The 12,825-nt window shown below is 35.5% G+C and overlaps 1 protein-coding gene across 2 annotated transcripts; it reads left to right on the forward strand.

The window, feature by feature from the left end:
* Positions 1-2,126: 2,126 nt before the first annotated feature.
* On the forward strand, positions 2,127-6,150 carry LOC100250227 (two-component response regulator ORR26). 2 transcript variants are annotated; one of them, XM_002274637.4, is made up of 5 exons: positions 2,127-2,370; positions 3,362-3,514; positions 3,603-3,992; positions 4,153-4,229; positions 4,969-6,150. In XM_002274637.4, exons 1-5 carry the CDS (start codon positions 2,244-2,246, stop codon positions 5,932-5,934), a joined length of 1,713 nt encoding a protein of 570 aa, XP_002274673.1. In that variant the 5' UTR covers positions 2,127-2,243; the 3' UTR covers positions 5,935-6,150. The 2 variants fall into 2 exon arrangements, with proteins under 2 accessions (XP_002274673.1, XP_010663038.1); XM_010664736.3 differs by having other exon boundaries at positions 4,156-4,229.
* Positions 6,151-12,825: the final 6,675 nt, after the last annotated feature.

Consider the following 12,825-nt stretch of genomic DNA (forward strand, 5'->3'; position numbering starts at 1 on the left):
TAGTTCATGGTAAGCCTTCATGTTGTGGTTGATAAGTCATAGACCAAAGTTTTATATTTCGAGCTAATATCATAGGATATTATAGTGCAGTTGATTATCAATAGTAGAATATTGAATCAACTTCAAAATTAGATTTTAGGGGAGTTAGTATTTTCTTATGAGTCTCAGTTGTCTCTACTTGAGCTCATACTCATTAGTGGCATGTAATTATGAGTTTTTTTATTTATTTATTCATATGTGTGCATAAGGGAATTTTGGTGAAAATGTAAGGTTGTACAAGATCTTGTAAATTGTTTTTCTGGATAACTGATTAATTAATTGGAGCTCAATAGGATTAATTAATTAATTAGGACCCAATGGGTTAGATTAAGTAACCTAAGCCTAAGATAAACTTAAGTCACTTTATCTTATAAGGAAGTCTATATAAACCCTCTAAAGGTATAAGGTTAGACACTTGAGTTCCATAGTGTCTTCTATAGAGAGATGGAGAGAACATTAACTTCCATCCCTTAAGAAAGAGAAGTCCACCCTTCATTGGTGGTAAGTTTAAGGAGAGAACCATCAAGTGGAAGAAAAGACTCTTGCACTCATTTGTAATGTGACAAGGGACATGATGGTATGAATAATACTTGCTCTTTTTTTTTTTCTCGACCATCTCCCTTTGGTTGAGGGGACCACTTGAAGTCCTAGAACTTGCTAAAATATTTAAAAACATGTTAATATAGTGAATTCAACTTAGTAAATGTCAAATATGATTCTTAGGCTTGATGCTATATTCTTCTCTCCATGTTGCTAGACCTTCCTTCTTAGGCTTGTTTTCTTTTCTGAGTTCCATTTATATTAGCAGATTACTTTTACTTTCTAACTGCTTTTTAAGCTAGTCCTAGAACTTGCTAAGGTAATTTTTTCTTTTTCTTTTGAATGATGATGCTAACCTACTTGGTAGATTGGGGAACTAGACTAATGCAAACTTGATAGAAAGACATTGCAATGAAAAATGTCATTCACCAACATCAAAATCATTAATTTCACATTAAATGGTCTATTGAATTGCTTATCTCATTGAAAGTTTGAGAAAATAAAACTTGAAGGAACCTTTTTTCCAATATCTTTCTACTAAATCCCCTTACCATTTGATAAATGAGTTGATGGTATATCCTCCCTTCAAGGAGTCATCTCTAGCTTTCAATTCATTAAGTTGCATCCCTAAGAAACTTTTTTCTTTATATAAACAAATAGTGTCCTTCCTAATTGATTCATTATCCTCAACAATGAGGATTGAATCCACCTAATGAGATCTAACACTAGTGTGTGGTTTAAATAACACTAATGGAAGGATAGAGTGTCAAAGTTGTATTTGCATCCATTTTTAACTCCTCCGTTTCCTTGGAGCTTCATCGTGTAGAGGAAACAACTATATTTGTTGTTTAAATTGGACTTGTTGCTACTTTAAGTGTAATCATAAACAAAGTAACGGGTTAGTTTGAGCCAAAGTTTTTGCCTCCATGAGTGATAGTTCATTTGATTCATACATTGTTTGGGATAACTTCCTCAAGTGATTTGCTTGCTACAAACTATACCAAAATATGCGAGTGTAAAGAAAATATCCTCCATTGATTTATTTTATTTTATTCTATCCATCCTTGACTTTTGATGAAAATATCAAAGATAAAATTCTCCAAAATTACAAAATGTTCAAATATTACATTATATTTTAACTTCATTTAAATTTTATCATTAATTTTTTAATTAAAATAAATAAAGGAATCCGATTAAAAATGAGATTTAATAGCCTACATGAACAATAATATTTTATCATATTGTTTTGAGGATTAAGTGAGGTCCTTCAAATTTTTTAATTTTATTGTTGCAGTCAATTTTAAAATGAAATATAATTAAAGTTTAACTCATGGAATATTAATAAAATTCCTCAAAATATACTTTCTTTCTTTTTTTTTACACAAATATAATAAATAAATATTCAATATACTACTCAAAATTATATCTCAAGCAATTAGTTAAAAAAAAAAAAAATCAATTTCCTTGCAAGAGTGGCAGTGGGACTAAACTAACGTGCGCCGTAGGGCTAGTTTAAGGAACGGCGCCAATGATAGTCGGTTTGTAACTGTAACCTCATTTTAAAACTCTTTCCCGATCATCTTTACATAACACACTGCCAACAAAAAGCTACCAAAAGCCCTAGCTTCAATATCTCTATTCACAGATCTCTGAGCGTCCCAGCCATGGAAAGTGGGTTTTGTTCACCAAGAACTGAAGCATTCCCAGCTGGTCTTCGTGTACTTGTTGTTGACGATGACCCAACGTGGCTCAAAATCCTTGAAAAAATGCTCAAGAAGTGTTCTTATGAAGGTCAATCTGCTTTTCTGGTTCTGGGTTTTCTGTTATTGAGTGTCTTTCTATGTTAGTTGCATGGTTGAGCAGAAAGATGATCCTTGGATTTTGCTTGTGTTTGGTTTGTTTGTCCGTTTGGTTGCTGAGAAAATGTGAGAGGCGAGGAGAAATCAAATATTGATCCTAAATTTCCATCGTGTAGAATCCGCAATGGTTTAAAACTTTCTGGTCTAAAACTATTGGGGTTAGTGGAGTTGATTTTCTTTCTTTTCCTTTAAAATGTGTTATTTAGAATTTTGGGTTCTCCTCAATTTTCCCAGCAATCAAACAAGGAATTAGAGAATTTATGTGGGTTTTACACTTTTAACTTATTGTGATGTATTTGTTTCTTTCTGTTTATTTATGGGTTGATGATGCAGTTATCGTTGGGGCAATTTGTGGAATGTTTCCCAAACTCTGTCTGGCCAAGTTCCTGTTTTCTATGAAGAGGTTTCTTAGTTAAAAAATTCATACAAATTTGTCCAAATTCCATGCAAAAGAAAATTGCTTTCTCAGATTATGGATAAACCATAAACCTAGAAGCCTTGCATAGTTCCCGGAAGTGAACTTTGGTGATCTAATAGAAGTTGGAAGTTCAGTCGATTTTCATATTTTGCAATTTGAAGGTTTTTTTTTCCCTTTGAAGTCTCTGTAATTTTAGTTGCTTGGAAAAACCTAAATAATCAGGAAAGATCAAACCAATCTTTAGGTCGTTCTAAAATCCCTACATGTGATGAGATGGTTTGCATGCAGAATGATTCGAGTTACTAAGATTAGGAGAATTAAAGCTGTTTGTAATGGACCAAAATCTTCTCATAATTAAATCCAAAATTTGCAAAACGTAATTGCTTGGGATTATTGATCTTAGAAAATCTGATTGCATAACATGCAATTATATCCCCTTGCACAAAGACGGTTTATTTTTTCGCTGATAATTTTGTTTCATTATTGTTTATTCATGTATGTGCAGTGACAACTTGCTGTTTAGCAAGAGATGCTCTGAACATGCTTCGGGAGAGAAAAGATGGTTTTGACATCGTGATTAGTGATGTTAACATGCCAGACATGGATGGCTTCAAACTCCTGGAACATGTCGGTCTAGAGATGGATCTCCCTGTAATTAGTGAGTCCACTGTGTATTTTTTCCTTTGTTCACTCCCACTTACCTTTTTTTGGGTTTCTAACAAGAAGTGCCCTGTGAAACCGCACAGTGATGTCTGTCGATGGGGAAACAAGTAGAGTGATGAAAGGCGTTCAGCATGGAGCTTGCGATTATCTTCTCAAGCCTGTTCGGATGAAAGAGCTTAAGAATATATGGCAACATGTCTTTAGGAAGAAAATACATGAGGGAAAAGACGTTGAAAGCTATGAATGTATGCGTGAAATTCAGATGATAATGAGTAGATCAGATGAGTTTGATGATGGGCACCAATTAAATGGAGGTGAGCTGGGTGCAACTAGAAAACGAAAAGATATGGAAAACAGGAGGCATGATGATCAAGAGTTGGTTGATCCATCATCATCAAAGAAGGCTAGAGTGGTTTGGTCCATAGATCTACATCAGAAGTTTGTGGATGCTGTAAACCAGATTGGCTTTGATAGTGAGTTTCAATTTCCTTTTCACTAGTTTGTATCAAGATAGATTATCAATCTTTCAAATTTAGATCAAACTGGAATTTTTTATTTTTTTATGGTTTACAATTGGTTAGCATATGTTATGATTTTGCATGGACGGAGTCTTGATGATAATTCATCTGACAGAAGTTGGTCCCAAGAAAATTCTGGACTTGATGAATGTTCCTTGGCTGACAAGAGAAAACGTTGCCAGCCATCTGCAGGTAATTCTCTCATTTTATTCCCTGGTTATGTCACAATGATAAATGACAATTAGCTAGGTTACATTATGAAAAAAATAATTCTACTACTTTAGGACTATCACATCCTGGTGTAAGCTTAACAAAGTCAAATGAAGGTCGGCCTCCTTAATGCTAAAAGCTAAAGAGGTCACTGTTCAAGTTCAATGAGCACAGATGGCTCTGTTGAGCTTTCAATAAGGTTTGTAAGCAAAGCTTTGGTCAATTAGTTGTCAAGCAAGACAATTTGTGTGAAGATTGGGGCATGTTTTCTGCCTTGGAGATTGAATTTTTCTTTCTTTTTTAACCCCCATAATATTTGAAGGCAAAGATCCATTAAGAGGTTGGACTACAAGCACAACCCAAAAAAGGCTACAACCCAAGTAGTTGGGTTTGGCTATGCAAGTTGTTTTGCTCCCAAGTTCCCCATTAGGAGGTTGGACTAGAAACCAAAAAAGCTACACCCTGACTAATCGGGTTTGGCTATGCAAGTTGTTTTCTCCAAGTTCCAGATATACAAGCGTTCAGGACCGTATGTATAGGGGATTGAGTAATTCCTTGCTGTCCATTTGACAGGAAGATAAAGACCCTGAACACAACATTGGCAGAAATGACCATTACTTCAATACAAAAGCAAACAAGATTTAAATTATTCTTTATTGACTCTGTTTGAAATGGTTGCCTGCCAGGGGATTTTCTCTGAGAAATTTTATCTTTTGTACAGAAGTACCGGCTCTACCTAAGTAGGTTGCAGAAGGAGAATGAACTAAAAACTTCTGAAGGGATGAAGCAGCAAGATTTCACTTGTCCTGCTGGAAGTTTAGGCTTTCAAACCTCTACTCTGATTCACCCAAAAGATGCAGCTAACTGCGATCTCAAATACACAGGCAACAATATGCTTCTCATAGACATGGGCACAAGAATCTGTCGTGAAGCTGATAAGAAAGGTACAGTTTCGATTTTGCCCATGGATCTCAAAGAAACTTCAACAAGTAATTTCCTTGACAGTCAGAGGGCAAATGTTAGTTCTCAAACCATTCTTTCCCGTCCTTTCAACTACCAATCAAGTCAGTCAAATACGACCAGCCAGAAGTGGAATGAAGCCCCAATGGAGCAATTCAAACAGCCGCCAAAACAAGAGCCTGAGCCGTATGCTCTACTAGAAGATGACTTTAGCCATGCACTGCAGTCTGCTCCACAGCATCTTGTCCAAGTTGATCTCCAATGTTCTGCTTATTCTGTTGGTCCAGGAACTGCAGTCCCAGAAAGAGATAAGCCCGGCTCTGTAATGATCACGCCTGTGCGCTCTCAATCCAGAAGCAACCATAGCCAGATTGTAAATCCAGAGACCTCAGATGCCATCTCCAACTTCAAAGTTGGCATGAAGAATCAGATGGTTGGTCTGAATTGCTTGAACGACTGTGAACCCATCCAACAAAAGATATTTACAGTAGGTGATTCCTCCTTGGGTTCTCAAGTCGGATGTGCTTATACCGAGAGTATTGGGCTCCAGGACATAGACCTTTTGGACTACTACAATTCAGAACTTATTGATGAACTGGAGACAAGCTACTATGCTGACTTGGGGTTAAACTGGGACAATGATTGTGATTCAGTTCAAAATCCTTTTGTAGATCAAAGTTTATTCACGGCACGAGCCGAGGCTTCAGGGGTTTGCTACCCTGGTTAGGAAGTGGAAAGCTAGAGAGCATTTTCTTTGGAGGTGTACTGAGAGTGGATTTGATTATAAATGTTGAAATATGTACCATTTTGATGTACGCAGGCTAAGCACACTGCTTTAACTAATCTACTGATTAACAGCACTAGTTACTGTTGAAATATTCTCACTTTTATTTCTAAATGCATCATTGGCGTATTGCTTTATGCCTCCATTCGAGTTGTTTAATGGGTGTTTGATGCTGCAATTTGAAGTGCTGATTTTCTGGGAAACTTTGTTGTACCAATCATTGAATAATTTTTTAACATAAGTTTACCTTAAAACTCATAGAATGAGTTGTTAAAGAATTCAAAGAAAAATAAAAATCATTTCCATAAAGTTTTTCTTCAAAACAGGCCACTACTTTAAATCCAATCTGCTGTCTCCATCCGAAACCAAAACCCGATTTGGTTCCACGAGTCGCCATCAGTAGGCAAATTTTCAGAACAAAGACAAGCATCAAGCTTTGAATAAGAACAGAAAGAATGTGATATATTATAAGCATCTGCAAAAGCAAATTCATTCAGCTCCTATTATATTTAACAAACAAAACCCACAATGTGCAAGAATGCCTCAAAAACTTGGATCAATCCCCTGCTAATAATATTTAAAAAACCAACTCAGTGCAGCATCAATGTGGGTGCTTTGTCCACGCATTTGTGCTGTGAAATTTTTAATCTTACTACCAAATCACCTGAATAATTCCATTTTGAAGCTCAAACTAGTTCTGAGGAGCTGAAGGCTTGCTGTTTTTCTTGTTGCCTCTCTTTCTCATACTAGTCTCTGCTCCTTCAGCCTCTTCAGCCTTCTGCTCTGCCTCTAGTATGGCCAACTGTATGCACCCAAAGAATATAGACATGATAACATACTCTTATTCATATAATTATGTTTGATAAACCAAAAGAAGATAAACAAATGGTGAACCTTCACTTAAAAAATTAGACCTTTCAGTGACACACAGATGGACTCGAGTTCTTTCTCAAATTATGAGTCTTCAACTAAGCTCTTCATGCCTAGAGGTTATCCATAAAGCACCATAAATCTAAGTTGATGATGCTCTAGTGTTTCTGCTAGTTCTCCCACTACACTCTTTGAGACCTCAATAATAGGGATGACCTCTGTAAGGATCTTGCAAATGATAGAAATGGGGTTTACCTTTATGCAATATAATCCAATCAATCATAAGCATACAAAGCCTAAGTGAAAGGAAAAGCAAAATAATCCTAGATTATTAAACCAAAGATGTAATTCACTTCTGTTAATTGTTAGTTAGGATATCATATTTGATTCCTACTTCCTCTTATATAGCTCCACACGTATAGTAAGTTAGGAATTCCTTTTTCCTTTTTGTATATAACAACGTACTCTGTAATTGTATAGTCAGTGAACAATACGACAGCCTTCTAGTGATAGGTGAGCAAGTACAATTCCTTGTTTGGTGGGTTAGATTGCAAGCACAATTCCTTTGTTACCTCCATTCAAAATTGACCCAATCCACCGATAATTGAGCAAATCCATAGCCTATTGCTCAGCTATGACTTTCGTCTTGAACAACAAAACTTTGTTGCTCTTATCAATTTTGCCCAAGCCCATGTGGCTTATTTGAATAAGAAACCTTAAAGACCACCCTCTCAACCTACGTTCAATCAAATTCAAACTTAACCCAGATAGTCTCCTCCTTTCCAGCCAAATACCAACCAATATCAACCAAGCATATTAGGCAAACCACAACAGAGGCAGCCTCAATCTCAATGGAAACCAAACACTCCAACCCAGAACCAAAAGCCTTAGTGCCAAGTTTTGGTAAATTTGGACATACTGCTCTTATATGCTTCCATGATATAAATTTGAACTATCAACCACAACCCTCTCCTCAATCTTTCAATACTGTACTCATGCCAAATTCCCAGCTCTTTAATCCTCTAGAATTTTCTTACCCTACAATGGCTAATCATGCTGTTACACCTACTACTATTGTTGATACAAATTGGAACATGGACTTGGGTGTCACACATCATTTCGTTTTGAACATCAACATGCTTGAAAGTGTGATACCATTCACTGGATCTGATCAAGTGATAGTAGGGAAAAATAAAAAAATCTCTATTTCATATCTTGTTACTGCAACACTACCATCCTCATACTCTCCTCTTATTCTACATCATGTCTATCACACTCCAAAAATCTCAAATAATCTTATTAGTGTTACCAAGTTGTGTTCTAATAAATGTTTTTTTTTTAATTTGATATCACCCATTTTCTTGTCAAAGATCAGGTTTCAAAGGGTCCTTCTTTAAGGTTAACTTGATCATGGTACAAAGTTCAACCATCTTTCCCATCACAACCTCTTTCCACTACTTCCTTTCCTTCCAGAGTCTTCATAGCTAACATCAAGGATCCAAATCTATGGCATAAGAGGCTAGGACACCCAACTTTATCTATTGTCAATCAAATCTTAGATTCTTGTAATATTGATAGAACATAACTCCTATAAGCTGGCAAAGCCACATGCTACCTTTTTCTTTGTCTTAACCTATTGCAATGAAACCATTTAAGTTAATTCATGCAGACCTACACGTTCCTTCTCCCATTAGCTCTATTTCTGGTGATTGACATTTTTTGGTTTTTATAGATGATAATACTCAATTTACTTGGTTTTACTTGCTTAAAACAAAGGTGAAGCATACTGTACTTTTTTACAGTTTAAAGCTCTCATTGAAAATCAATTTGACAACAAAGTTATGGCTATACAATCTGATTAGCTAGGTGAGTTTCACTCTCTCTCCACACTGTTTTCTAATCTAGGAATCCTTCATCGTTTATTTTGTCCATACACATCACAACAAAATAGGAGAGTCAATAGAGAAAAATTGCCATGTGGTTGAAATGAGGTCATTCTTTCTTGTTCACTCTAGTATGCTCCTGTCTTCCTGGACTTACACTTTTTAGATTGCCACTTATATTATCAATCGTCTCCCAACCCTTGTCCTGCGCCAAAAATCACCATACTTTGCACTTTATCACAAACTCTTAACATACCTCATCTTAAAATTTTTGGTTCATCCTGTTTTCCATACCTGGCCTGCACCCTTATAATAGTCATAAACTCTAATACAAGTCTCTAGAGTGTGCTTTTCTTGGTTACAACTCATAGCACAACGGCTATTTATCTCTTGACATACATTTAGGTAGGGTGTATATTTCTTGCTATGTGATTTTCCATAAGGATTCTTTTCCATTCAAAAATCTGTCCTCCTCTCCCTCTTTGTCTCTTTATCCCTCCTACTTGTCTGTTCCTTTGTCCATTCCGTTACCTCTCCCTTCCATCCCTATCCTTATTTCTGCACCTATAAATCCTTCTTCCTCTTCTCCCTCTTATCTCTAGCACTTTTTCTCATCTCCTTGCCTTCCACCCCTCCTACTTATTTCTTCCCCATACTCTATGTCCGTTTTTTCTTCTTCTTCGTCTCTTATTTCCCCTGGTAGTGGACATGCATATATCTGGTGTGAATACTTATTATTAGCTTATTCTTGGACTAACAATAATCATCCTTTGGTGACCAGGTCTAAGGTTGGTGTTTATAAACCTAAACTTATGTTAAGTTTATCCATAGGTCCTCTCAAAGATCTTACTTCCTTTAAATAAGCTCTTAAGGATCCTTAATGGAAGCAGGCCATGGAGTTGGAATTTGTTGTCCTACTAAAAAACAATACCTGACAACTTGTTCCTTTACCTTCCTCGGGCAGGGTAATAGGTATAAGTGGGTCTATAAGTTAAATTTCAAGCTAGATGGACAAATTGAGAGGCTTAAGGGATATCATTAGATCGAAGGCATTGACTTCTTCAAAACCTTCAGTCCTGTTATCAAGCCTCTTATCATTCGTATTGTGCCCACTCTCACTATTTCATAGAAATCATAATATCTTTTTACAAGGGGACTTGAATGATGATGCTTTCATGGAACAACCACTTGGATTTGTTGATTCTCTTTATTTTACTCATGTCTGCAAGTTGGATAAGTCTCTTTAAGATCTAAACTAGTCATCCTGAGCTTAATATGCTAAGCTCAGTACTTCTTTACTACACTTAGGGTTTGTTACGTCTAAAAGTGACTTTTCTTTATTTGCTTCTCATTCTTCTCATGGGTTACTTTTGCTCTAGTTTATGTGGACAATATAATCGTCACTGGGAGCCACTCTAACTAGGTTACTTAACTTATCTAAACTTTGCGTTACCCATTCTCATTAAATAATATTGGACCTCTACATTATTTCTTGGGTTTAGAGGTTCACTGAACCCCTACTGGTATCCACCTTAGCAAAAATGAAGTATATCACAAATCTTCTTACTCAAGCTTCTATGTTAAATGCCAAGCCACTTTCCATGCCTATGTCATGTAAGACTAATCTCTCTCTTCATGATGGTATGACTCTTGAAAATAGCTTGAAATACAAAAGCTTTGTTGGTGCCCTCTAGTAGTACTGTACCATGTCACACCTGAATATAGTTTTTGTTGTGAATAAAGTGTGCCAATTTATACATAATCCCACCAATATTAATTGGCAAGCTATCAAATGCATTCTCCAGTACTTAAAGGTTATGTCTTATTTTGGTCTCTCCTTGCAACCTTCCTTGGGCTGCAACATAACAAGTTATACAGATATCAACTAGGCATCTTGCCCTGACGAGAAGCGTAGTATTGTAGCTATTGTGTTTTTCTTGGCTCCAATTTGGTCTCTTAGTCATCATCAAAACAGAAAGTCATGATATCACAATCAAGTACTAAATCAAAATATTGTGGGGTAGCGAATGGGGCTGTTGAAATAGTTTGGACTAAGTCCCTTCTTTCGTGAAATTTACATTTCTCCCACTCGGACTCCCCTAATTCTATGTGACAATATTAGTTTAAAACGTACTTAGCCCCAAACCATATTTTGCATGCCCAAACCATGCACGCTAAAATTGACTTCAACACTCTCTATCAAGTTCACACTAGTGGACGATCAATTTGTTGATTGCATAACCAAGCCTCTTTCCACTTAGAAATTCCTAACTCTGCATTACAAGTTAACCGTTCTCACTAGACCAATGAACTTGAGGAGGAAGTTAAGCCAAAAATGTAATTATCTTTTGTAAATTGCTAATTAGTTAGAATATCATATTTGAATCCTATTTCCTCTTACATAGCTCCACATGTATAGTTTGTTAGGAATTCTTTTTTTCCTTTTTGTATATAAGAATATACTTTATAATGCATGGTCACTGAGCAATATGGCAATATAATCAGTTATTCTCCTATTTTGTCTTGATATATCTTCTTTCTCCTTTCTTCTATTTCATCACCTTATTTATCTCAGACCATGGAAACAAGTAAAATAACTCATATTTAATAAACCTAGGTACATGAAAGAGTACGAGTTTCTTATGAGAACTGGTCCATCTAGTGTACTAATTTATGCCAAAGCAATGACCAACATGGGGTATTAGGACTAAAGAAACTAGCATACATAATTCTCCTCATATTTCGCATGTAGGAACTTAGTATGTGAAACATGGGTAACAATGGTGGATACCTTAAACATGTTTCTAGATGATCCATTCAATCCATGTACAATGGATTAGAAAAATGAATAGAACACTTACAATGTTGGCATGAAAAACATAATTTTCTTGTAATGTGTGAAAAATGGTGTATGCATGTATAACACATAAATTCAAAGAAATGACATAATCTTTACCATGATCAAGTTGCAGAGTGCCTAGCTAACAATGCCAATAGAAGTGATTCCAAAGTTCAAAACTCAATTATGAGATATATGCAACTTGCATGAAAATTATGGTTTCATGGAATATACCTAAATGAAAATATATGGAAAAAATCAAACAAATTGATCCATGAGAAATCTCTAACTAGTCTTGACAAACTTGTTTGCACCCATTAATTGCATTCTCATGGAGGATTGCAATTAGTCCAAGTCATAGGAAATCAAGAAAATAAACAAGCCCATTTTCACATGGAAAAAAAGTCCAAAATAAAATTTGAAAACATACCTTTGATGCGTAAAATTAATAATGGAGGCCTCCAAATGGTGCAAAAGGGTAGTAATGGTGCTTGGGAGATGAAAAAAATGTAAAGATGGAGGAGTTCAAAGGGTTTTGGAAGAGGAGAAGTGGCATGCAAAAACAAGGTTTGTTTGACATAAAAAAAAAAAAAAAAAAAAAAAAAAAAAAAAAAAAAAACCTTGTTTGAAATGCATTTTGAATAGTACTTGTTTTGTTCGAATTTTCCAACTCTTGTTTGAAAGATTCAGCTTGTAGGTAAACTTAGATATCTCTATTCCCATCTCTAGATCTTTTAGAGTACATGTAATTAGTCCTAGGCCTCTTCAGATCCATATACAATAGAAAACATTAAATATAAAAACCTTGATCTAGAAATTAAGGATGTGTTACCTTAGATTTGGATGTTCCCAGATCAATTTTAATTTGATGAAGAAACTTTGTAAGTGTCATAGATCTCATATACCCAAAAATCTTTTACCCAATCACTCTTTCTCATGGATCATGGTACTAGAAAAGGGTGATCTTCTCTCTAAGGGAGTTTACATAAGCTTTCCTATGGGCTTAAGTGATTGAAGCCCAATTTGGGTTGAGTTACTCAATTTAACTCACTTGGGTCCTAATTAATTAATTAGTTCAATTAGACTCTAATTAAATAATTAGCCTAATTTAGAAAGATCATTCACAAGATCTAGTATAACTTTGCATTTTATCAAAATGTCTTAGAAACTCATAATTCTCTTAAAAAATATGTTACCATGAATTAGGAACTCAATTAAGGACCACGAAGACCTATGAGAAAA

This window comes from Vitis vinifera, chromosome 17 (assembly GCF_030704535.1).
Source record: "Vitis vinifera cultivar Pinot Noir 40024 chromosome 17, ASM3070453v1".
Lineage (NCBI taxonomy): Eukaryota > Viridiplantae > Streptophyta > Magnoliopsida > Vitales > Vitaceae > Vitis > Vitis vinifera.